Source organism: Oncorhynchus nerka, linkage group LG2 (genome assembly GCF_034236695.1).
Source record: "Oncorhynchus nerka isolate Pitt River linkage group LG2, Oner_Uvic_2.0, whole genome shotgun sequence".
NCBI classification, from domain to species: domain Eukaryota; kingdom Metazoa; phylum Chordata; class Actinopteri; order Salmoniformes; family Salmonidae; genus Oncorhynchus; species Oncorhynchus nerka.
This window is the reverse complement of record NC_088397.1, coordinates 28,452,680-28,480,493: the sequence shown is the minus strand read 5'-3', so window position 1 is coordinate 28,480,493 and position 27,814 is coordinate 28,452,680. Positions and strand designations below refer to the sequence as shown.

At 43.6% G+C, this 27,814-nt stretch overlaps 1 protein-coding gene across 1 annotated transcript in view; it reads left to right on the top strand.

Annotated features, from left to right (window-relative positions):
* The window catches only part of LOC115133695 (neuroligin-4, X-linked-like), an 81,129-nt gene extending 60,561 nt beyond the window's left edge, over positions 1–20,568 (top strand). Inside the window, exons 4-6 of the mRNA XM_029667185.2 lie at positions 9,013–9,198; positions 12,319–13,108; positions 16,239–20,568. Of these exons, the coding sequence (XP_029523045.1) occupies positions 9,013–9,198; positions 12,319–13,108; positions 16,239–17,133 (1,871 nt within the window). The 3' untranslated portion in view covers positions 17,134–20,568. The remainder of the gene's footprint in view (positions 1–9,012; positions 9,199–12,318; positions 13,109–16,238) is intronic.
* Positions 20,569–27,814: the final 7,246 nt, after the last annotated feature.

Genomic DNA, 27,814 nt, shown 5'->3' with positions numbered 1-27,814 from the left:
GAGAGAGAGAGAGAGAGCGAGAGATTGTACTGCAAGAGTTATTGCCACATTATTTGAATGAATGTTATTCATTAAAAAGTACAAATGAATGAATATTATTAATTCAGTCAAAAAGCGAATCAAAATTGTATTTTCCCATTTGAACGCCGTGAACCTAATGTTGCTGCATTCTTTGACGTTGCCAAATCCATATATTTTCACAAAGGAAGTGTTTCTGTTTTGACCACTTGGCTTCACACTGAGAGTGAAGTCAGCTCTCATCAAAAGATGTTTCTTCAAAAACCCATGTCAGGTGTGCATTGTTCAGCAACATCAAACTGCTTCCAGGAAATAACATCTACATGTCACAATAATAATGTAACTCTTAGGAAGAGAGTTTTCCAGGTTATTGAATCAATCATCAATCCTAACTTTCTATCAAAGCAGAACACGATGAAAGGTTTTTTTTTCTTCTCCATTCATTGTTACTAGTATGAATTGTTTACTTAGCTACTGATTTGACAACCCAGAGTGACCTGTACTTTTTCCCCCTCATCACAAGCCTCTAATATGTCAGCTTTAAACCACATTATTATGTATAGCCCCTGGCCTGCCTGCGCAAACAGAACACACACACACACACACACACACACACACACACACACACACACACACACACACACACACACACACACACACACACACACACACACAGCAGCAACCACATTAGGGCACAGCCTGCTGAATGTGTAAACGATGACGGCCGGGGAGGAGAAGAGAAAAAAAAGAACTGGGAGGAAATGTGTCTTTTTCACTCATAATTATAATTCCATTTGGAGTGTAAGTAATCGCTCTGCTGTCATTTTTAATCCGCCACCACTAATATGGCCAAATTTACCAGCATCAGTGAATGCACTTTGACAGCTGCTATGTTTTGCTTCCACGGGTCGCTGTCTGTCAATCACTGGGGATTATGGGTAACCAGCCCACCTGCCTCTGATGTACTCTAATTCTGTAGCATGATTATAGACTCGAACGGAATGAGATAGATAGCAGGACAACGCCTGTTTCCTTTGTACGGATTAATCTGTTATGTCCCCATTTCCACATTTTCACACACAGATACAGGCTCTACTTCAACATGCCCACTTCACAAGATAGGCTACATTTGCCTATAGCGGGTGCACTGTCTTTCATTTGGGATGGGGTTATTTGGTGGCTTGCAGATGTACATCTATAAAGGATTCTAAACCATATTTGACGGGTTGATATGACAGACTGGCCAGAGACGACAAAGTTGCGAGAGTTCCCAGCTCCCCGGGACTTCGCCAGAGAGAATCATTTTTGACAGACATACAGACAGAGGTTGAGATTCAATGTCAGCATCCCGAATGGCACCCTATTCCCTATATAGTGCACTACTTTTCACCAGAGCCCTGTGAGATAACCGGAATAGGGTGCCATTTGGGATGCTAGCCCAATCACTGGCTTTCACTGAGCTAGCTGTAGCTGTGACCTGACCTCCTTGAGCAGCTAATTCCAAACATTACCCTTCACATCTCTCCCTTTGATAATTATAATTTAATCTGGGAGCCACGGGGCGGATTATTCTCTGGACAGAGAGCACCGTTAGGCACTATTACCGCCACAATGAATGTCTGGATAGATGGATAGACGCCGGTCAGAGCTTTTTCTTCCTTGCTCTCATGTGTTCTGTTGATACAAAGAAAGTCCGGCTTGTCAATTCAATACCAACTATGGTTTGTTTTGTCTTGGTGAAAGACAAGGCCTGGGAAAATGAAAAGACTTGTCCCTCTCTATTAAGAGAGGCGTACAATAGGAAAGGCCGGTGCTACTAATTGGTCAGATCAAGGTGTAGATACAGGCTATGAGGCAAGCACCAGCTGGTGGCAAGAAGCTTGAAAAAACACTGTAATGTTTGGTGTCAAATCGAAATATATTGCTCCAGAAATATAGCAACTTCATATGATCTGTGCATTGACCATGCGCTTACAGACGTGCTACAGCAGCATACTATACATTGAGTGTACAAAACATTAGGGAAACCTTCCTAATATTGCGTTGCACCTCCTTTTGCCCTCAGAACAGCTTCGTCAGGCCATGGACTCTTGCGAGGTGTTGAAAGCGTTCCACAGGGATGCTTGGCCCATGTTGACGCCAATGCTTCCCACAGTTGTGTCAAGTTGGCCGGATGTTCTTTGGGTGGTGGACCATTCTTGACACACACCTGAAACTGTTGAGCGTTACAGTTAAATATTTTCTCTTGGCCATCCACCTTCTGAATGGCACACATACTGTCCACAATCCATGTGTCAAGTGTTTCAAGGCTCACAAATCCTCCCTGAACCGGTCTCCTCCCGGTCTCCTCCCGTTCACCTACACTGAATGACGTGGATTTAACAAGTGACATCAATAAGGAATCATAGCTTTCACCTGGGATTCACCAGGTCAGTCTAAGCCATGGAAGGAGCAGGGGTCTTTAATGTTTTGTCCACTCAGTGTATGTTGTGCTCTTAGCCTACCTCGCATCCTGCCAAGCGGCTGGCACAGTATGTGGAAAATCTCTTGCAGACCCATGGTGTGCAATCGGTGGAGTCGTCCTGCCAATGCACAGCATGGTTCCACAGGATCAATACCATTTAGGGAAAGTGTCCACCACAGGAGGTTGGTGGCACCCTAATTGGGGAGGACTGGCTCGTGGTAATGGCTGGAGCAGAATAAGTGGAATGGTATCGAATACATAGAACACATGGTTTGATGCCATTCCATTCTCTCTGTTCCTGCCATTATTAAAAGCCGTTCTCCCCTCAGCAGCCTCCACTGGTGTCCAAACATATCCAATAGACAGCAGCCCCAAATGGCCTGAACGTGGAAAGGGATGTGTGTGTGTGTGTGTGTGTGACCACAGTATCTTGACATTTCAATGAGAGCGCATGCATTTGTCATAGTCCTTTATCATTCTGTAAATGTATCATACTGTAACATTCCTTAAGGCAATGCATGACGGTGTTAGTGCCCAGTATCATGCAGGGGAGAATGAATGGGTACTTTATTGTCCCATAGAGAAATTTGCTTGGTGACATCACAGTTCACCAAATGCTCTTATCCAGAGCAGCTAGGGTTAAGTGCCTTGCTCAAGGGCACATTGGCAGATTTTTCAACTAGTTGGCTCGGGGATTTGAACCAGCGGTCTTTACTTGCCCGACGCCCTTCACCGTTAGGCTACCAGCCGCTGCATGCTTGGTAACACGGATGGAGCCCTTTACTTGCCGTTCCAAGTGGCATTAAATGACAGTGTGGCCAAGCAGACCTCTTATGTCACTGCTGCCACTCAAACCCAGATCTATTCGAGCTGTACTGTTGTGAGGCTGAATGATGGCTGTCTGACTTCCATTAAGCTTGCAACCCCTGCCCTGCCCTGCCACAGCAGCATCAGCATAAGTTTGGCTGAGAGAGAGAGAGAGAGAGAGAGAGAGAGAGAGAGAGAGAGAGAGAGAGAGAGAGAGAGAGACAGACAGACAGACAGACAGACAGACAGACAGACAGACAGAGATTAGTCTGATGGTGCAAGCTCCCTCTGAAGGCATTAGCATGCTTCAGTTCGGCTGGCAGCTGTCTGTCTGTCTGTCTGACTTCGTCAACCATTTTGAAAAGAAGGTCGACGACATCCGATCCTCGTTTGCTAAGTCAAACGACACCGCTGGTTCTGCTCACACTGCCCTACCCTGTGCTCTGACCTCTTTCTCCCCTCTCTCTCCAGATGAAATCTCGCGTCTTGTGACGGCCGGCCGCCCAACAACCTGCCCGCTTGACCCTATCCCCTCCTCTCTTCTCCAGACCATTTCCGGAGACCTTCTCCCTTACCTCACCTCGCTCATCAACTCATCCCTGACCGCTGGCTACGTCCCTTCCGTCTTCAAGAGAGCGAGAGTTGCACCCCCTTCTGAAAAAAACCTACACTCGATCCCTCCGATGTCAACAACTACAGACCAGTATCCCTTCTTTCTTTTCTCTCCAAAACCCTTGAACGTGCCGTCCTTGGCCAGCTCTCCCGCTATCTCTCTCAGAATGACCTTCTTGATCCAAATCAGTCAGGTTTCAAGAGTAGTCATTCAACTGAGACTGCTCTTCTCTGTATCACGGAGGCGCTCCGCACTGCTAAAGCTAACTCTCTCTCCTCTGCTCTCATCCTTCTAGACCTATCGGCTGCCTTCGATACTGTGAACCATCAGATCCTCCTCTCCACCCTCTCCGAGTTGGGCATCTCCGGCGCGGCCCACGCTTGGATTGCGTCCTACCTGACAGGTCGCTCCTACCAGGTGGCGTGGCGAGAATCCGTCTCCTCACCACGTGCTCTCACCACTGGTGTCCCCCAGGGCTCTGTTCTAGGCCCTCTCCTATTCTCGCTATACACCAAGTCACTTGGCTCTGTCATAACCTCACATGGTCTCTCCTATCATTGCTATGCAGACGACACACAATTCATCTTCTCCTTTCCCCCTTCTGATGACCAGGTGGCGAATCGCATCTCTGCATGTCTGGCAGACATATCAGTGTGGATGACGGATCACCACCTCAAGCTGAACCTCGGCAAGACGGAGCTGCTCTTCCTCCCGGGAAGGACTGCCCGTTCCATGATCTCGCCATCACGGTTGACAACTCCACTGTGTCCTCCTCCCAGAGCGCTAAGAACCTTGGCGTGATCCTGGACAACACCCTGTTGTTCTCAACTAACATCAAGGCGGTGGCCCGTTCCTGTAGGTTCATGCTCTGCAACATCCGCAGAGTACGACCCTGCCTCACACAGGAAGCGGCGCAGGTCCTAATCCAGGCACTTGTCATCTCCCGTCTGGATTACTGCAACTCGCTGTTGGCTGGGCTCCCTGCCTGTGCCATTAAACCCCTACAACTCATCCAGAACGCCGCAGCCCGTCTGGTGTTCAACCTTCCCAAGTTCTCTCACGTCACCCCGCTCCTCCGCTCTCTCCACTGGCTTCCAGTTGAAGCTCGCATCCGCTACAAGACCATGGTGCTTGCCTACGGAGCTGTGAGGGGAACGGCACCTCAGTACCTCCAGGCTCTGATCAGGCTCTACACCCAAACAAGGGCACTGCGTTCATCCACCTCTGGCCTGCTCGCCTCCCTACCACTGAGGAAGTACAGTTCCCGCTCAGCCCAGTCAAAACTGTTCGCTGCTCTGGCCCCCCAATGGTGGAACAAACTCCCTCACGACGCCAGGACAGCGGAGTCAATCACCACCTTCCGGAGACACCTGAAACCCCACCTCTTTAAGGAATACCTAGGATAGGATAAAGTAATCCTTCTCACCCCCCCCTTAAAAGATTTAGATGCACTATTGTAAAGTGGCTGCTCCACTGGATGTCATAAGGTGAATGCACCAATTTGTAAGTCGCTCTGGATAAGAGCGTCTGCTAAATGACTTAAATGTAATGTAAATGTAGCTAGCTGAAGTTGGCTAGGTGAACCAAACTACTCTGCTTTCATGCTCTCCTCAAAGACCTTCGCTTGAAAGACAATAAAAAAGTGTCAATATTACTGTTTGGCCATTTTGAGACACTGGTGCAAGTATACACTTTCTCAAAATAGTCTGAATTAATCGAAGGTAACTCAAGAAATCTGTCATACATTTTTGTCGCGATCTTAGTGACGCAATTTTACATCTAACTAATATGTTTGGTGCAGTATTTGTCAATGAAAACATGTGCATGAAAACGTGTCGTCTCTCGTTGAATGACAACATACTTTATTGAAGAATCCCGACAGTTGACCAATCACAGACGAAGGGGCGTAGACTTCGATTCCTGAACTTCGGCTGACCTCGAGAGAAAACGGTGTGTGCCCTCACCGAAGTCCAAAATGAACAAAAACGCCACAAAATGTCGTCATAATGTATGCACAAACTCTTCCGAACTGTTTCGGCCGGGAAGCATGTGGATGCCTAGGTCTGAGACGTAAAAAATGCTTTGGAAGGACATTGTCATTTCTGCATCGACCCTGTGATATTGTAGCAACAATATTAGCATTCAGCAAATAATATTTTACTCAGATGCATTCCCAGGCAGAGTAAGATCAATACTAAAATACGTTGTGAAATATATTGCTGAAGGAATATTTGATTTCTGAAGAGCATGTTTGATGAGCTCCATTTTTATGGAGGTTTAAGCTGTGTTGTCTGTGACAGTGAATTTAATCAGGCATTGTGTTGCTCTTCTTTTGACACAGGTGAACCATTGATATTGATGTTAAATATACTAGCATAGTGTGTTTTCACAAGCTTTGCAATAGCAGTTATAGCAGTTATCAATATATGTTCAAATAGTAGAAATATCTTCAAAGCTCATGTCCATAATACATCCTAATGCAACGTTCTCCTCAGTAATATCCGCAGCAGCTTCTTGAAATGGAAGCTTTCGCTAATCTTTTCACACACCCTGAGGAGTTACTGGTGGGCTATCCTCTCTGCTCCGCTCCCCTTCGCCCCAGCTCCTCTTCTCAGACAGACATGGTGAGTGGAGACTGAGGAGAGAGAGAGGGAGATGGAGAGAGAGGGGGAGAGAGCAGCGAGAGAGAGAGCAGAGAGAGAGAGAGAAAGAGAGAGAGAGAGAGAGAGAGAGAGAGAGAGAGAGAGAGAGAGAGAGAGAGAGAGACAAGCTGAGGCCTGGAAGTCATATACCCAGGAGTGTGAGTCCTGCCAGGGGCCTTGTAATCCCACAACAGCCTCTGCTGCTATCCCCTCCACCACCTGTCTGTCCTCTCCCTCCATCACCCTATCCCCTCCACCCTCCTCCATCCCTCCATCTCCCTATCCCCTCCATCCTCCTCCATCCCTCCATCTCCCTATCCCCTCCACCTCTCCTCTATCCCTCCATCCCTTCTACCCCTCCTCCATCCCCTCTACCCCTCCTCCATCCCTCCATCCCTTCCACCCCTCCTCATCCCTCCATCCCTCTATCCCCTAAACCCCTCCTTAATCCCTCCATCCCTTCTACCCCTCCTCATCATCCCTCCATCCCTCTATCCCCTCTACCTCTCCTCCAACCCTTCCACCCCTCCTCATCCCTCCATCCCTCTATCCCCTCTACCCCTCCTCATCCCTCTATCCCCTCTACCCCTCCTCATCCCTCTATCCCCTCTACCCCTCCTCATCCCTCTATCCCCTCTACCCCTCCTCCATGCCTCTATCCCCTCCACCTCACAGCCAGACCATGACAAACTGGATCTGCTCCCTATCACAGGGCCACAGTACATCTTTCCTTTTCTCCCTCCTCCTTTTCCTCCTTCTCTCCATCCTTTCATCCGATTTGTCCTGTAGCCTGTAGACTGCTCTGTCTGGGCTCTCCCCCCTGGGATGGAAGCGGAGAGCTAAGCATGTGTCTCAAAGGACACCATATTCCCTACATAGTGCACTACTTTTGACCAGGGCTCTGGTCAAAAGTAGTGCACTATGTAGGGAATAGGGCACCATTTGCGACACTACCCGGGGCTGTCTGTGCCAGGGGCTCGGCTTAGAGATCCAAGGCCTGGCGCTTGCGAGGACCAGACACCCCGGTGGCCGTCCCTCGCAGACTCTAAAGGCCCACCACCTAATGGGTTTAGACAAATCAGCTAATTTGTCAACAAGTTTCTGATTTTGACAAGCGTATCAACAAGCTTGTCTGTCTGGCCTGACACTCGGCTGTATAGAGTCGAATCCAAGTCAAAGCCATGGGGTTGAAATTCAGACTATGAAAAAGGAACTTGCCTTCTCTCTCTGTCTTGTCTCTCTATCTGCATATTCCACTGTATAGTTGAAGCCAAACCAAGTAAATGTTGACCATGAAAAGGAGCTTCGCCTCTCTCTGTCTCTTCCGCTCTGTCTTCTCAGTATAATGGTGGTCCGGTCAGGAGCACTCCAGCCATCTCAGGTTGAATGACTGAGGGAGTACAACCCTACATTATCCTACATGATTCTCTCGATCTTAACAGCAAGGGATGATTCCCAGGTCATTCGGAACCACTGTGACTTACTGAAGAGTTTTAGCTATTTGACTGGATAATAAGACTGGAAGCACGCAGGTGTCGCTGACTCGCCGCGTGCTTCCGTTCTTATGAATAGAACGGTACCAATGGGTTCCATAAGGAGGGTTCCTGTTTCCGTTGTGCTGTGTTGTACAGGCCATTCATACCTGGATGAGGTCATCCATTATTTCACTGATCGTTGGAACTTACGTCAATGTATTCCCGCCACATTTACCTCCGTCCGTTGTGGCGATAAATATAGTGGAAGACGGGCTACTGCTGTATGTTTTGAGACGCCTCCTAGGGATGCAAGCACTGTTCTTTAGGTGTGTGTGTGTGTGTGTGTGTGTGTGTGTGTGTGTGTGTGTGTGTGTGTGTGTGTGTGTGTGTGTGTGTGTGTGTGTGTGTGTGTGTGTGTGTGTGTGTGTGTGTCTGTGTGTGTGTGTGTGCGTGCGTGCGTGTGCCTGTGTGTGTGTGCGTGCGTGTCTGTGTGTGTGTGTGTGTGTGTGTGTGTCTGTGTGTGTGTCTGTGTGTGTGTCTGTGTGTCTGTGTGTGTGTGTGTGTATGTGTGTGTGTGTGTGCGTGCGTGTGCCTGTGTGTGTGTGTGTGTGTGTGTGTGTGTCTGTGTGTGTGTCTGTGTGTCTGTGTGTGTGTGTGTGTGTGTGTATGTGTGTGTGTGTGTGCGCGACGGTAACTCTACAGTGTTTCCCTGTCCCATGGTCCCAGAGACAACAATATCAACATTGAAAAGTGTTAGCAGGCGCAATAATGTATTTGTTTAAATGTCCTTGTATTTTACACGTTATGCTTTATTTATTTATGTACTTAACTTTATGAGACATCTCTAAATCACCACCAGGTACAGAATATTGTCCAATATGAATTTCTCCCGTCTGTCTCCCCTCTGTTTCCATGACAAGCGTTTTTTTTTAGAGGGAGATCAAAGAAGGAGGTGATCAATGAGTTTGTTCCCATCTCTTGTTGCTCTCACAGGCTTCCTAAGCACAGGGGACCAGGCAGCCAAGGGGAACTATGGACTGCTGGACCAGATCCAAGCGCTGAGGTGGATCAAAGAGAACATTCAGGCCTTCAAAGGAGATCCAAAGAGAGTGACAATCTTCGGCTCTGGTGCAGGGGCATCGTGTGTTAGCTTGCTCACGCTCTCTCACTACTCAGAAGGTATGTAGAGGGTATTTTTAGTCCCCAAAAATGTTCCCTTACCTCCTCGGAGATCATTGAGATTGTGCTATATTTTTTTCCAGCCAAAGTCAGTGAATACAATTCCTTTTGAATGTTTAATGAATCATAAAATGAATCATTCTCGGTGTCCACTGTGAGATTTATACACTGCAACGAATGATTATTAATTCAATTCATATGGTCATATGAACTATCATTTTGGAGCGTAGTAATGAAACAAATACCTTTTATTATATGTATTGCTTTATTTGATAGAGATCTTCAGAGGGATTTTTGTTTCAAACAGGAATTACCTCTCTCGCTGGGAGGGTACGGCCGTGTCCCCAAATGGCACCCTATTCCCTGCCCAGTGCACTACGTTTGACCGGAGTCCTATGGCGCCTGATCAAACATACCGCATTTACATAGGGAATAGGGTTCAATTTGGGGACGCAGCCCCTACGATTTATTTTCAGCAGTCAGAATACACCTGAACATGGAGCGTCACATTTCATCGCCACATGGCAGGGATAACAACTGGACTGTGTTCACAGGTTCACTCAAGTGTCAAATATTGCCTGCCTCAGTCACTAGATATTTGTGTGACCAGCCAGAGAAAAGTGGTAGCTGGGTATCAAGGACATTAGAATGGCTCACCCCCGTAACATTATAGTACATTTATATCTCGTTGTTTAAAAACAAATTATCATTCGAAAGTAGTTTCCTTAGAAATGTGTCATTAAGTGTCATTGTTGTTCTCCTACAGCCCGGTGCACCTCTCATTGTAGTGGAGGCAAACAAAGTCTGCGTCCCAAATGGTATCATATTCCTTGTAGTGCACTTCATTTCTCTGGTCAGAAGTAGTGCAGTATATAGGGGGATAGGATGTCATTTGGGACGCCCACAGAGATAGACAATTGAATAGCTAGCTGTACTTTCTCTCTCGCGCTCTTCCTCGCTCTCTTTCTCTGCAGCTGAATCTCACCAGGAGCTGTTTGAGTAAGTGACTGTGAAAACAGCATTACCTAATCAGTCTCCATAGGGCAAAATCCCAGCTAGATCTCAACCCGGGCACATCATGCAACTTCAGACTTTATTTCCGTCAATATGAATCAATATCAGTTATGGCAGGAAATGGACATGTCTTTTCACTCGTCCATAGACTTTAATTTCTCCCCATGTCCGCTGGTGCTACTGAGTGACAACAGCAGGAGTAGCCTCAGGGGAAAACATCTAGTTCTGGATTATGTCCAATAAAAGAACATACCACGATGAATTCTTCTTTCATCGCCATTCTGTCAGAAGTCCAATTCAAATATTGAATGCCAAGAGCGTGCAAAGCTGTCATCAAGGCAAAGGGTGGCTACTTTGAAGAATCTCAAATATAAAATATATTTGGATTTGTTTAACACTTTTTGGGTTACTACATGATTCCATATGTGTTATTCCATAGATGTGATGTCTACAATGTAGAAAATAGTAAAAAATAAAGAAAAACCCTTGACTGGCACTGCATGTACAGTTGAAGTCGGACATTTAAACTCAGTTTTTCACAATTCCTGACATTTAATCCTAGTAAAAAGTCCCTGTGTTAGGTCAGTTAGGATTACCACTTTACTTTAAGAATGTGAAATGTCAGAATAATAGTAGAGAGAATTATTTATTTCAGCTTCAATTTATTTCATCACATTCCCAGTGGGTCAGAAGTTTCCATACACTCAATTAGTATTTGGTAGCATTGCCTTTAAATTGTTTAACTTGGGTCAAACTTTCGGGTAGCCTTCCACAATAAGTTGGGTGAATTTTGACCCAAGTTAAACCATTTAAAGGCAATGCTACCAAATACTAAGAGCTGGTGTAACTGAGTCAGGTGTGTTGGCCTCCTTGCTCGCACACACTTTTTCAGTTCTGGCAACACATTTTCTATAAGGATTGAGGTCAGGGCTTTGTGATTGTCCATTTGGAGGACCCATTTGCGACCAAGCTGTAACTTCCTGACTGATGTCTTGAGATGTTGCTTCAAGAAGAAGACTTGATCGCTGACATGCAAAACATTTCGGGACTGTATCATCAGTGGACTAATGAAACAAATATGAAAGATCTTTTTTGAGTGGATCATTTCCTTAACATCTGCCACCCTGATCCCATCACTCACACTAGGAACAAACATTTTACCAATACCCCCCGGAATAAAATCCAAATCTCACGAGATTTGGTTCTGGGTTACCGAGGTTAGCCCAGGATTGGTGTGGTGATGGAATCGGATTTGCTAGGGCCGTGTGTTAGTCAGGCAGCTATGTTCTTGCATCACCCCTTTTAGCCAGACCCAGGTGGCATGGAAGCCGTAGCCCCTCGTCGCTGCTCCCTTTGTAGGACATGATATGTTTCTATTTCACGGCTCCACGGGCCTCAGCAAGCAGACTGAGGTAAACACAGGAGGCAGATGCAACATATTTAAATTCCCTTCTGGTGAGTCAGGTTTTAACTGATATTCTTCATCCAGGGGAAATGGGGGGGGGGAAAAGCGAAATAAACCTCTGTTGCTAACTAGGCCTAGCGGGAGACGTCTTCTGTGGCTCGGAAACGTACTTTTCAAGTCGTCCTTTTTGAGTCACCATCACAAGGATATAAATAGAACTAAAGAAAATACTGGAAGAGATGTAACATACAAGAAGTATTCCTAGTGCGCTGTGGCCTATTTGCAGAGTGGCAGACAGACCAAAAACATAATTCAGGATGAATAAGTGTCCTGAAGCCTCATTGCAGAATAAACAAATCTGTATTTTATTTTCAGTCTGATTCATTTATTATGACCAGCGTTGACTAGATGTGATGTCCCTGTCCATCTCCCTAATCATCCTTATGCTGCATATTGTGTCAGTATAGGATAATATGCAGTATACTGTAACTCACCGAAGATGTTACATCAGAATTACTTAAATAATACCAGAAAATACCAATTATTTCTATACTGAGTTAATACCAATGTGGCTGTTCCAGGTGTGTGTATTCTTTAAGCAGTTTTATTGCAAGAAATGTTTTCCATTTGTGAAAAACACCAAACACCATGTGTGAGATTAGATTTAGACTTGTGTCTAACATCAGTTTTCACCCTTTCAGATCTCTTCCAGAAAGCCATCATCCAGAGTGGTACAGCTCTGTCCAGCTGGGCGGTTAACTACCAGCCTGCCAAGTACACACGGATGCTGGCTGAGAAGGTGGGCTGCAACATGCTAGACACCATCGACCTGGTGGAGTGTCTCCAGAGCAAGAACTACAAGGAGCTGATCGAACAGAACATCTTACCCGCAAAGTACCACATCGCCTTCGGCCCCGTCATCGACGGCGATGTCATCCCGGACGACCCCCAGATCCTCATGGAGCAGGGCGAGTTCCTCAACTATGACATCATGCTGGGGGTCAACCAAGGCGAAGGGTTCAAGTTTGTGGAGGGCAGCGTGGACAGCGAGGACGGCGTCTCGGCCAACGACTTCGACTTTGCCGTGTCGGACTTTGTGGATCACCTCTACGGCTACCCGGAGGGCAAGGACACGCTAAGGGAGACCATTAAGTTCATGTACACTGACTGGGCCGACAAGGAGAACCCCGAGACGAGGAGGAAGACGTTAGTCGCACTCTTCACCGACCACCAGTGGGTGGCGCCGGCCGTAGCCACAGCGGACCTCCATGCCCAGTATGGTTCGCCGACGTATTTTTACGCCTTCTACCACCACTGCCAGAGCGACATGAAGCCTAGCTGGGCTGACTCGGCACATGGGGACGAGGTTCCCTATGTGTTCGGGATCCCCATGATCGGACCAACGGACCTGTTCAACTGCAACTTTTCCAAGAACGACGTCATGCTCAGCGCGGTTGTTATGACTTACTGGACTAACTTCGCCAAGACAGGGTAGGTTGTCCAATTCTGTTTATACTACTGTCTGTCAGATTGTTTGTTTCAAGTGGATAAATATCCGTCATGGATCGAGAAGACACGTAGCAAGTTATGGGAGCATAGCTTCGCCTAAACTGAACAAATCAGTGTTTCTAGTCTTATAGAGGCTTTGGTTTTCATTAAGGCTTTGCAGTTTGCAAATATCACTTGATATTTGGATCACATCTTTGTTTCCTGAACCCTGGGATTAGCCAGGTAGCAGGATGTTTGCGACCCAGTCACACTGAAAATTAATTTTTAGGTGAATAAATACATTCTTGAAAAGCTTCATAGGCTGTAGAATGCCCTACCCCAGCTCTCCGGCTTGGCTAGCGTCCAACTGATGCCAGTTCAGCAGGGGATAGATTGGCAACGTTATTGACATGGGGAGGCTCTTTTACTCTGAGTGCTTTTTGCTTTCCCGTAGTGCTGCTTCAAACAAAGCAGGAACCCAAAAGCAAATTCATCGCCTCGAGAGTGCCCGTTTTTCACAAGTCTCTCCAACTGCAGGCAAACACTCCCGTTGCGATCCTCAATTTCCTCTCTAGATAGAGGGTTTTTCAGAAAAAAGGGCTCCCAACAATAGACAGGGGATTCGGAGGGAGGGAAGAGGCATATCATTAACTACGCATCTCAGTGCTTTCAAAGTGAGTGAAATACAAAATAGAAAAGCACAATACACAGGTAAGCCTTCTTCTTATTCGTAGTGGATAGAGGCCTGAACAGTGAGTGAGGCGTGTGTGCATCCATGCGAGGATGGTTGCGTGCGTGCATGTCGTTTCTTAGTATACACTGCACATACAGGCTATAGCCAAAACTACAAATGAAGACAGCTGTGAACACATGGCAGACTGGAAAATTAGATTTTATTTTTGTTACATCTGCAAAGAGAGGCTTTGTGTCAAGCAGAGGGAGATAGGATTGGATACATTTGTGAGTATCTGAGTAGATACATGGCAGTATTATGTGCAAGCCACCTCCCTCGGGTGAGAAAGCTGAATCTGGGTAGACCGACATGGGGTTTATTTATATCCGTGACTTTGCTATTTCCATAAACCTGCGACGACGAAGTCTTTTAGGACGCGTGGACTAGCCCTCCATCTGAATGTACTTCTGTTATCACACAAGACAGATTGACAGCATGGTGGAAGCACATGTTTCATGGACCTTCTGAGACACGTGAATAGCTTGCTAAGTATGTATCAGCCCGATGGGCACAGGATGGCTGGAGCGTTGTCTTTATTCCACGTCTTTGGTGTCGGAAGAAAATGGCATATTGTTACAGCAGACGCTTCCATATCATTGTATCAGGGCTACGGGCCTTTAAGTGATATTGTACCGGGATCCACATGCTAGCTGGAGCATATGGACATACACTATGTACAGTATGTAACTATTACTAGACAGTGACTGAATCCATTTCAGGGAGATTATCTTCATTTACCCAGAGGTGACATTTTGACAGTGTTAAAACATGTCAAATGAGAAGATGTTACTAACAAAAGACTGTAGTGTTTAATAAATAGTCAGCACGGCACTAGGGTTTGACACAAAGTACCGTGAGCAATATACCCGTTTTGGTAACATCTTTGCAATTGTATAATAGTGGATGTGGCCCATGACGTTCAAAGAGTGATGCAACCAAATATACAAGTTCTCTCAAATAGAATGACATAGCAAAACGACACAAGATTAGCTTTGTATTGAATAATAGCATATTGCATCAGATCTAATTGAATCCTACTCTCCAGGGCTGCGCAGACATATTTTCAATGTTTCTCTCTCGCTCTGCCCGTGCTTCCATTGACAAGTTAGTGACATACTTAGATCCTGCTGTGATCGGTAATGACAGGATTAAACAGTGCTCCATCAGCCGGAGATACTGTCATGCCGGATTAGCCAGTTAAATATATCCTGATCCCCTGAGACCACTGTTATCTAGTAGGCCGGCTGATGGACGGATGGAGCTGTGATAAAGGCCGCCTTCTCCCAGTCTCACAGGCTCTCTGTACTCGAAGAGCTCGTTTCGGAAGCAGAGCAGACCTCTGGGTACATAGCTATTTAGACATCGATCAAATATATTTGAGCTAGTCTGCCTGGAGTGCCAGGTGGTCCGGGGTTAGCTGTTTTCCGCCTGTTCAACCGGTTTCATTGGGTCAAGCAAGCTAAATCAAACCCAGCTAAAGTATTTGAAATGATGTCAAATAGTATTTGAACCCATGTCTGCTTCGGAGGTCATCTTGAATGGTCTGATGGGTACTGACTGTCCCCTGGTGCCTGAGTGCAGTGTATGACTCAAGATGAGGCCTGCATTTCTGTTCAGCATTCAGCTGGACATTCCCACTTCCCATTCCATTCCTCTTGCCCTTCCACTCACTCAACAGTGTCAGGCTCCAAGGTTGTCGTCTCGACTGTGCTCCTTGCCTCGGTCTCCCTTTGAAAGTTAATGAAATCACAGTCACAATGTCACAGGAGAATTGCTCGATTCCAACTCTGAGGTAGTCCACTATAATGTCTACTTCAAAATGTCAATGGGAGAATAAAATGGCTACACTACAGTAAAATGTTAACATGATGTAGGACATTGGGACATTTCATACTATTGCAGATTTGTTTCTATGAATAACAGGAGGTGTTTGTTATGAACGTTAAAAATGGGGGCACAGGATATGCTTTGTATGAATCAATTATTTGAGTCTTGTAACTGTACAGTAGTATGACTCGGCACTAAAGTGAATCTACTGCGTAGTTTTAGTGGCCATTTGTGATTTTATCTGAAGATTCCCTTTAGTAGGCTTAAAGAAAAACTCAAAAAAATATTACAGAGGTAATAATGACCGCATTGACTCACTTGGGAGGAATATAACATAACATTTCTTTCTAGTATATTTTAATATTTTGGGTTAATAATTTTCAATTTCACGAGCATTGACTCACAAGCCTGAAGATAAAATAGTGCTTAGGTGGCCATTATTCAGAATGCTTCCCTTTTCTCTCTCTTTTTTTCTCTCTTTTTTAAACATCTTGTAGAATACTGTCCCGGAAAGGACAATTGAAATAATGATTTCATAATTACAAATGCTTTTTTTAATCTTCTCTATTTCAGAGATCCAAACCAGCCCGTTCCTCAGGACACCAAGTTTATCCATACAAAACCCAACCGCTTTGAAGAGGTTGCCTGGTCGAAGTACAACCCCAAGGACCAGCTCTACCTGCACATCGGCCTGAAACCCAGGGTCAGGGACCACTACCGGGCCACTAAGGTAGCCTTCTGGCTGGAACTAGTTCCACACCTCCACAACATAAATGAGTTGTTCCAGTATGTATCCACAACGACCAAGATACCGCCGCAGGACACCACCCCGTTTCCTTACACCAAGCGTTTCCCGGGGAATCGGCCTTCTACCACCCGCCACCCTGGGGTTCCCTCCGCTAACACCAAGCAGACCACCGACCAGCGGAAAGGTGAGGACCTCACCGACGAATCAGCCGTGGTTATCGAGACTAAACGGGACTATTCCACGGAGCTGAGCGTCACCATCGCCGTGGGAGCCTCGCTGCTCTTCCTCAACATCCTGGCGTTCGCCGCGCTCTACTACAAGAAGGACAAGCGGCGGCACGAGTCAAACCGGCGCGGGCCAAGCCCGCAGCGTATCTCCGCCGGGCCGGCCAACGCGGCGGTCTGCGCCAATGACATCGCCCACCTGCAGAGCGAGGAGCTGATGTCCCTGCAGATGAAGCAGCAGCAGCAGACGGATCACGAGCACCACCACGAGTGTGAGTCGCTCCAGGCCCACGACGCGCTGCGCCTCACCTGCCCCCCCGACTACACCCTCACGCTGCGTAGGTCGCCAGACGACATCCCCCTCATGACACCCAGCACCATAACCATGATCCCCAACTCGCTGGCCGCCATGCAGCCGCTTCACAACTTCAACACGTTTGGCGGCAGTCAGAACAGTACCAACCTGCCCCATGGACACTCCACCACAAGGGTATAGCTCAATGTGGAGAAGTCAAGCGTCCATGTGGCCTGGCCTGTGTTGTACAAACACGGAGGAACGAGAGCAGAGTGACTGACTGTGTTTCACACAGAACTCATCTCAGTGGAAGAGATGTTATTTTGCTACCATGCCTTCTTGAACAGTATATATCAAAGTCAAATAGGAACTTCTAATGACGCGTTTGAAAACCATAGTAACACCGCTTTCAGAGTGAAGCTTCACGAAAGAATCGAAGAGAGTTTTTACCAAAAGATCAACACCTGAAGACAAGTGGAATAATCGGCTTTAGAATGCTTGAAAAAAACAATACAAAACACGAAGGGTTACAGTGATGACAAGGATTACTCAAATATCTTTTTGTGCCATTTAAGTACATCAGAGGACAATAACACACAATTGTACAGTGAAATACCACTCTACTGCATTGGTAAAGTATGACAGACTAGTCATGGGCACTGAATTTGAAACTACCCCCAGCCTGAAATGTATTTATGAAAACTTTGTAAAAAAAAAAACTAAAAAACAGTATATAGTTGTGAGTGAAAATAAACAAAAAAAGAGAACTTTAAAGAGCTTCTATTGTTGTTTGAGTTTAACTATGGCTTTTCCAAGCGTGTTCTTTCTGTTGAGGTGAGTGTAAATAAACAGTATCAGCCATTATTCATTTTTTGTTGTTGTATTAAAATCTGTTTTCACAGCAGCAGATTTAAAAAAAACACTATCCATTTTGGGAGAATACTGTGCATCGTCTAGACAACCATTATATTGTCCCGTGTGTCCTTTGGATCCATTTCTGACACAACGCAGGTCTGGGAACTGCTTTATAATCTCCATTTTCAGACAGCATTCTGATTCTGTCTCAAAATGAGGTTCGATAGCTTGAGTCCATTTTTTTTTGTCACCCGATTCATCTTGTTCTGCTTTTAATCGTTTTGTTTGTAGGCTTTTTTAAAAAACATTTATGTCTAGCAGCAATCTCACCACTGCCTGAGCTTCAAATGTGACCAGAAATGTATTACTTAGAAAAAAAAGGCAGTGGATTTTGGTATCAATATTAGTTGGATATGTTTGTAAAAGAAGTATATGTTAGATATTTCAAATTGTCATATGCTAGCAATATGTAAAGTATTGTGCCAGGCTTTTGATATGTTGGGTTACTACAACACAAGTGAATGAATGTAAATAATAATAATGATACATGATATTATTAATAATAACAATTATAAGTACAATATGAAGTCAACATTAACCCAAATTATTTCCGTTCTGCATCCTATTACCGAAAAAAACTAAAGCAAGTCCATATAAAAAGGTTTATAATAATGCTACATTTGTAAATTCAATGAAAAAAAGATATCCTTACCATTGGTCCATCAACTGTCAAGATACCAAGGGTTTTGATGTAGGATTTGAAATGATTTTAGTTTGTCTGATATTGTTTGCAGTTTTGCCTTAAGTGATAGATGATATTTCTGGCTGGACACCTGTATAAAGATTTTCTGCAGCATTTTTAATAAAATATCACAGTATTTTCTAAAGAAAAGCTTCATGGACATTTTTTTTATTTTAAATGTGAGTTTGCCAGTCTGTGTAAGAAATGTTGGATGATGCGCAGGATTTGGAACACGTGCTATTGAATAAGACCCCTTCTTCATTTGCTGTCTAACACAATGAAGACATGCGTTTCCATATAAATGGATATACTGTGTCTTGTTGCAATTCCGTCCTCTACTCCTATTCACTTTGTGCAGAATCACTCCTCATGAACCTCATGAAGTTATCAATTTAGAGTTTATCAACACTGGCAATTTAACAACCAACACTTTAAAAATGTTATATCGGAATTTGTAAATAGTTTAGCCGATCCAAATCCATTGACTTGCAGACTTGATAAATTGCCACTCTGCTCAGTAAGGGGAAATAAAAAACTAGCCAAGTGTGTCGTTACATTGTGTTTGCAGGGTCTCTAGTGGTATTTGCATACAAGGGTTTGCATCCTGTATGGTGTAAAATTGCTTTACAATGATGCCCCTCTTTCTTTCCCACGGGTCAATGTATTGATCTCTCTTCAAACTAACTTGACAGAAAGAAAATCTACCATTTTTTTGCAATTCAATCCATTTCCTTTGCAGTTCCTGGGGCGAAGTAGATTGTCTTTGACATTTGTAGACTTACAGTGTATAAGGCCCCGATGCAAGAGGTTGGGGGCGAAGAAAATGGTTGTCATTATGAGGCAGAAAAAAAAAACTTTGCCAAAGTGCCAAGATAATTTAATATGTTGTCTTCATTAGCTACATGATCTGTCTAGTCTGGTTCTGTCTCAAACTGCATGTCAAAATATCTATCTTAAGACAACCAGTGAAAACACAGGACCATGCATGGAGTGTGTCTGTAGAGTAGACCAGGGCTCCGTCCCAAATTGGACCCTATTCCCTTTACAGTGCACTACTTTTGACAAGAGCCCTATGGCCCTATAAAAAGAGTAGGGTGTCATTTTGGACGCGCAACAGCTCTTCTTCTTAATTGGCATGTTGTTTATGCTAGGGGTAATGGGGTGGGGTTCACTGAGCATGAATACTCCAGACTCGACTGGAAGTTAATTAAGCCAGGCTACAGCGTTCCATCACTCAGCTCAGAGTCAGGCAGCTCAGCCTGGGACATGCTCAGCTCGGTCCCACCACCGTCTGTCATTCAAGTCCCTCGGCTCTCCAAGCAGCCATTACCGAGTGGTATCGATCGCCATGGTGACAAGGTAGCAAACCAAATAAAGAGTGGGCAGGAATGAGGGAGGAGTCTGACTCCCTACCATTGGGGAAGGGCCTATAAAGGCATAAAGTCCACTGTAACCAGCTTATAGCTCGCTAGTACACAGCCATTGCTACTACTACACCCTCCCTTCACATTATTGCTGTGTGTGGTGTTTTTCTTCCAACGATGAATTTAGATGCAGGTAAATACCTCTTGCATCGAAGTCAGTTGATTGCATTCCCTCCCTAGGTGGCAGGACCCTAATAGATGAATATGAAATCTTCTGAGCCAATATATATGCTGAACAGTTAAGTGGAGAGGAACTCTCATCTGTGTGTGGTGAAGACCTGACTGGCTGCCAAGGTAATGATAATGGCCTAGAGAAAATTCCCCTTTTACTTTTTTTCATGATTTTTACTTTGAGAAACATATTGTCCTCTTTTCACCTTCTCAGTACTTGTCAATAGTTTTTAAATCAGTTGTGCAGAGAGAAAGCGAAAGAGATATGGAGCTATTTCAGTGGCAACAAAAATTGTATTTGAATTCCATAATGTCGATTTCATATTAGGATATTACATTAGAATTCCACAATTTAGTTTCTGTATTAGGATATTGAATTAGAATTCCATAATTTTGAATTTGTATTAAGATATTGCATTTGAATGTAAGACTTTTTAATTTGTAATGCACAAATGTAATAATTGAATTCATAAATTAAGCTTGAATGAATATTGCTATTCGTTTTAAAATGAAATAAAAATGTGTGTCCCGTTTCACGAAGCTAGGCGTATGTCTCACATATTTCTTTTTTTGGGGGCAGAAATGCCTTCTGGAACATGTGAACTTTCGTGTGCCTTAATAACAAACTTGTATGCCATCTGTAAATACGAATAAAATTGTTAAATTACGAGCCTAGTTGGTTTAGCCAAAAGACAATGCTCTTCCAGCTAGCCATGATTGGCTGAGATAATGTCAAGAGACGAGTTCAGATTGGTCTGCCATGTAGCACACTTCTGCCTATAATGTGAGCTTCTCAGTATGTGTAGATAATCTTTGCTACCGCATACTTTTTTGAAAGAAATAACGTTTGCCATGGGGAACTGCAAAAGTGTTGCTACTGCTCTCAACAACATTGCTGCCCAGAATTTAGCAGGCGCTATTGACAAAGATCAGTGGGGAAAAAGTTGAGATGGACTACTTTCTGCACACGGTCCGTGTGAACCGGGGTGCCTTGACACAACAATGGACCAGACAAGCTGTAGCTAGCTACAACCCAAACATAAAATACATGCTGCCTTGAAGTGTTCATCCATGTATACGGACGGGTAAGTCGAACTACATTTTCAGATATTAAATGTTTCTAATTTTAAACAGCTGAATTGGGCACCTTCTAAAGTAAACACTTGTAATCTTAATCTTTCTGACTTGTTGCATTGACATACAATTCTGTACAAACTGTCCCAAATGTCCCCACTGTGTCTCTCACAGCCTGTTTGAGTTCAGTGTGTACTGGCGGCCATCTATTGTTTCACAGGAAGGTGATCTCAAATCCAAACAACAGATGACATAAACACGAGAGCAGTGGACCAGGCCTTGAAGAGTGAGGAGCCTCTAATTTAATATCATTCCCAATGCTCAATCCCTCTGTTTTACTCCTTCAAATGTCTAAGATATTGTATCATTAGATTGTCATCTGAATGCCAATCATTCACTTTGTTACATTCACTCGTCTCCATAATCTGTTTCCATCAACTAAAACCTTTCTACACTTTCCAGTAGAAAAAAAAACATTCTCAATCAATACTCCTAATACACACAGATCACTCTCAAACCACATTTGTCTTTTTTCCCTATTGCAAGGTTTAAAAGAAAAAAAAAATGATAGCTGTCTCCATATTGTCAGGCATTGTTTTCATTTTAGTACACCTTCAAAAAGTTACTGTATATTTTTATCACCAATCTCTGTTGGATATTCTTCAATATTTATTAAATGTTTATTATTTTAAGATTCATATGTAATGCTTTGGAGGGATCCATATGTATTAAGTGGATTGGCACTTTCTCATCCACAGTACATGCTGCACTCGGTCCATAATAAGTCTGGCACATGAATATAACACAGAAATGAGTTGTAAGAATATTATTAGTTCAAAGAATAGCACAAACATAAAAATGTCCTTTACAACATGTTACCCTTATAATGACTACCCTTGCCGGAGACTTGAAAATATATCTTCTGGTTGCTCATCACATAAGCATGTATCATGGACTGTTATTAATGTAGCAGATGGGCATCTGTAAAACTCACTCCTTAGACTGAAGTGTCGCCCCCTTACGCAATAGGCGTCTCGTCAACCGACAGTTGTAAATCATGCAGCAGCTTGTGTCACGATTGCAGATTTTAGAGAAACAACAAATGTCTGTACATATGTGTCTTATATCTGCCGAAATATTAAATTCTTGTTAATATAACTGCACTGTCCAATTTACAGTAGCTTTTACTGTGAAAAAATACCATGCCATGGTTTGAAGAGAGCTTCTAACAACAAAACACTTTTTTCACCGCAATACGTTTGATAAATTCACCTCTGAAGGTGAAATGTGTACTTACATTCTGAAATCTTGCTCTGATTTATCATCCAAAGGGTCCCAGAGATAACATAAAGTTTAATTTGGTTAGATAAAATCCTTTTTCATATCCTAAAAAGGTCCATATAGCATGCACGATCGATTTTGTATTTCTACTCGTTCAATTTGCAAAGAAAGGAATCTTTGAAAATCTAACCCTAAACGGTGTTTCAACCTGTCAAATCACGTTCATATATATTCCTCAGAGATCCTAGAATGTATCCAGACTTCACTATATTATTAGGGGTGTAGTATACCCTATAGGACACCACATTTTGTCAGAGAGCAACGCCTTCATGGCACGCCGATGACACAGGTGGTCTTCACTTGAACAACTCTAACTTTGTCAAATAAGCACCAATCCGGGTCAAACAAAGCTAGCTAGATAGCCAATAAGCTGGGCTGTATCCGGAAACCCTGTATCTGTCATAAAATGTAGCTACTAACCTTGTGCGACAGCAGGCCTTTCCTTTTGGACAAAAATTAAACAAATATTCAGAGTTATGAAGTTATGAAAACTGGTTGTTTTGCAAATGTTGAACTTATAATATGGCTACTAATACTGTAAAAGCTAAATCAAAGTCCAAGTATACAGATTTAACGATATTCTTGCAGAAAAATGTAATATGAATGCAAATGTCTCCTTCACGATTTGCCCAAATGTACCTGGGTGACTTCAAACTAAATGTCATGTAGTTCACTCATACTTCAAGTTATCCATCTGAAACTTTGCAAATATACTGCTGTCATGGTGTGGACACTATCTGAGTTACAACCAGAGTGATGGCTAGAACTGGGACCTTTCTGTCTCATTTCAAAGATGGTGGTAGAAAAAAATAGTTTTTTTTCTTTGTATTTTCTTCTACCAGATCTATTGTGTTACATTTTCCTACATTCAATTCACATTTCCACAAACTCCAAAGTGTTTCCTTTGCAATGGTACCAAGAATATGCATATCCTTGCTTCAGGGCCTGAGCTACAGGCAGTTTGATTGGGTATATAATTTTAGGCGAAAATTGAAAAAAAGGGGGCTATCCCTAAGACTTTTAGCACGATGCATTGGAATACTTCAGGAAGGCAGTCATGCGTGTTTTCAAGGCAGAATTCCTGAGTTTGAGTCTCCATTTGAGCTGAAGCAGGGGGAGCGATACTCTCTAAGCAGGCAGTGTGACGTCCTTCACAATGGTGCCACTGCACTCGGACCTAAGCTACAATCTAGTCTCTCCTCACGTTTTTAGGGCACAGCTCTGTCTCTAAAAGCCTTGCCTTTCCAAATCATAATTATAATTATTGATATATTACTCAATCTAAATTCAGAATTACTGTCCTTAGTGCTTCACGTTGGTTCTATCACTTTAATTTAAGACCCTCACTATCACGACTTCAGCCGAAGTTGGTTCCTCTCCTTGATCGGGCGGTGTTCGGCGGTCGGCGTCGCCGGTCTTCTAGCCATCATCGATCCACTTTTCATTTTCCATTTTTTTTGTCTTGTCTTCCCACACACCTGGTTTCAATTCCATCATTACATGTTGTGTATTTAACCCTCTGTTCCCCCCAAGTCCTTGTCTGGAATTGTTTATTGTAAGTGCATGTGCACGTTTATCTGGTGTGCGACGGGTTTGTACCCATTGATTGTTCTGGTTTCCGGTGGTTTTTATTGTTAAACTGCTCCGTTGTAAACACAGTTTTTGTGTAACGATTCTCGTTGGTGGAAGGAGAGGAGGACCAAAATGCAGCGTGGTAAGTGTTCATCATATTTCAATTGAACAAACTGAACACTACACAAAATAACAAGGAAGAGAAAATGAAATAATTCTGCCAGGTGAACAGACACTAAACAGAAATTAAACACCCACCACCAAAATGGGGAAAACAGGCTACCTAAGTATGATTCTCACTCAGAGCCAACGAACGACACCTGCCTCTGATTGAGAACCATACTAGGTCAAACATATAGAAATATAACAACATAGACTACCCAATCCAACTCACGCCCTGACCAACCTAACACAAAGACATAAAAAAGGAACTAAGGTCAGAACGTGACAGTACCCCCCTCCCCCCAAAGGTGCGGACTCCGGCCGCAAAACCTGAACCTATAGGGGAGGGTCTGGGTGGTCGTCTGTCCGCAGTGGCGGCTCTGGCGCGGGACGTGGACCCCACTCCACCATAGTCTTTGCCCGCTTAAGTGGTGCCTTTGGAGCGGCGACCCTCGCCGCCGACCTCAGACTGGGGACCCTTTCAGCGGGCCCCGAATAGATGGGAGACTCCGGCAGCGCCGTAGTGAAGGGCGACTCCGGCAACGCCGTAGTGAAGGGCGACTCCGGCAGCGCCGGAGTAACGGGTGGCTACGGCGGCTCCTGACTGACGGGCGGCTCTGGCAGCTCCTGACTGAAGGGCGGCTCTGGCAGCTCCTGACGGACGGGCGGCACTGGCACTACACAAAATAACAACAAAGAGAAAACTAAACAGTTCTGCCAGGTGAACAGACACTAAACAGAAATTAAACATCCACCACCAAAATGGGGAAAACAGGCTACCTAAGTATGATTCTCACTCAGAGCCAACGAACAACACCTGCCTCTGATTGAGAACCATAATAAGCCAAACACATAGAAATATAACAACATAGAAAAAAGAACATAGGCTACCCACCCCAACTCACGCCCTGACCAACCTAACACAAAGACATAAAAAAGGAACTAAGGTCAGAACGTGACATTTTGTTCTCCTGCGCCTGACTTCTCTGCCGCCAGTACGCACCCCTTACACTCACTTTTCTTATCACCTGTAGTAATGACAGATTGGTATTTCAATGCATTCTTAGTCTAAATTACTATATTTTGAAGTGTGCAGACCTCCACAATCAACCTGATACCCCAAATAAAGAAGATACCCCAAATAAACAATTTTGAACAAGCCTAAATCAATTACGGGCATGGTTGACCACCCTCCTCGTTCCCCAGTACTCATCCTTCTTCTCGTTTCTTCATGTTCTTCTTCAGATAGTGTATCAGTTATTTTTTTTACTGACAAATGTTCAAAGTGAATGGCCCTTGATAATGTCTCTCACCCGAGCCGCCCGAGAGATACAGAATCATTGATAAACATGAAAGAAAAATTGATAGCGGACATTCCATCAGTCTCAGAAGAAAGAAAAAAAATATGTACTTATGCTACACTTTAATCAGTCCTAAAAAATCTTAATCATTAATCGAGTTTGCTGCATCTTGGGCAGGAAGTCTCAATAAACCCATGCGTATACAGTATTATACTTCAGACACATTTATACTTCAGACATATCAGATGATACTGTGTCCCGTACAGCTGAATTGGGCACCTTCTAAAGTAAACACTTGTAATCTTAATCTTTCTGACTTGTTGCGTTGACATACAATTCTGTACAAACCATCCCAAACTTCCCCACTGTGTCTCTCACAGCCTGTTTGAGTTCAGTGTGTACTGGCAGCCATCTATTGTTCCACAGGAAGGTGATCTCAAATCCAAACAACAGATGACATAAACACGAGAGCAGTGGACCAGGCCTTGAAGAGTGAGCAGCCTCTAATTTAATATCAGTCCCAATGCTCAATCCCTCAAATGTCTAAGATATTGTATCATTAGATTGTCATCTGAAAGCCAATCATTCACTTTGTTACATTCACTCATCTCCATAATCTGTTTCCTTCAACTAAAACCCTTCTACTCTTTCCAGTAGAAAAAAACCCATTCTCAATCAATACTCCTAATACACACAGATCACTCTCAAACCACATTTGTCTTTTTTCCCTATTGCAAGGTTTAAAACAAAACAAAGCAAAAATGAAAGCTGTCTCCATATTGTAAGGCATTGTTTTCATTTTAGTATACCTTCAAAAAGTTACTCAATATTTGTATTACCAATCTCTGTTGGATATTCTTCAATATTTATTAAATGTTTATTATTTAAACATTATTTAAACATGATTATTTAATTGTAACTACTCATCCCGGATCCGGGAGAATTGTCATCAACTGACACTAAGTAGCATAACGCAACAGACAAAAAATCATACTAGAAAATATTCATATTCATGAAATTACAAGTGAAATATATTCAAACACAGCTTAGCCTTTTGTTAATCACCCTGTCATCTCAGATTTAGAAAATATGCTTTACAGCCAAAGCAAGACAAGCATTTGTGTAAGTTTATCGATAGCCTAGCATAGCATTATGCCTAGCTAGCAGCAATCTGGTCACGAAAATCAGAAAAGCAGTCAAATTAAATTGTTTACCTTTGATGAGCTTCGGATGTTTTCACTCACGAGACTCCCAGTTAGATAGCAAATGTTCCTTTTTTTCAGAAAAAATATTTTTGTAGCCAAAAATAGCTCCGTTAGTTCTTCACGTTTGGCTGAGAAAACGACCGGAAATTGCGGTCACGACAACACCGACAAATATTCCAAATTAGCTCCATAATATCGACAGAAACATGGCAAACGTTGTTCATAATCAATCCTCAAGGTGTTTTTCAAATGTCTATTCGATAATATATCAACCGGGTCAGAGCTTTTTTCAGTAAGACCGGATGGAAAAATGGCTACCTCTGTCTTTTGCGTGAGAAATACACGAAGAGCCATCAGATGGACACTAACACAATGTTGTCGTTCAGGCTCATTTTTCAAAATAAAAGCCTGAAACTATGTCTTGTCATACTAGACACATTAAGGAAGCCATAGAAAAGGAATCTCGTTGATATCCCATCCACTTTTCAGTAGGGAAGCATAGGAAGGGATTCTTATTTAGAAACCGCTGCGTTCCTGATTGGATTTTTCTCATTCTTTTGCCTGCGATATCAGTTCTGTTATACTCACAAACAATATCTTTACAGTTTTGGAAACTTTAGAGTGTTTTCTATCCTAAGCTGTCAATTATATGCATATTATATTTTCTGGTCCTGAAAAATAGCCCGTTTACTTTGGGAACGTTATTTTTCCACAAAAAAAAAAAAGACCCCTAGATTCAACAGGTTAAACGCCTTGCCCATAATAAGTCTGGAGCATGAATGTAACACAGAAATGAGTTGCAAGAATATTATTAGTTTAAAGAATAGCACAAACATAAAAATGTTATCCTTATAATGACTACCCTTGCCCGGAGACTTGAAACTATGTCTTCCGGCTGATCATCACATAAGCATGTATCATCAAACAGCGCTCTTTTGATGAGTAACCTTGCTGGATCTTGAGGACTTTTATTAATGTGGCAGATGGGGATCTGTGAAACTCCCTCCTTAGACTGAAGTGTCCCCCCTTACGCAA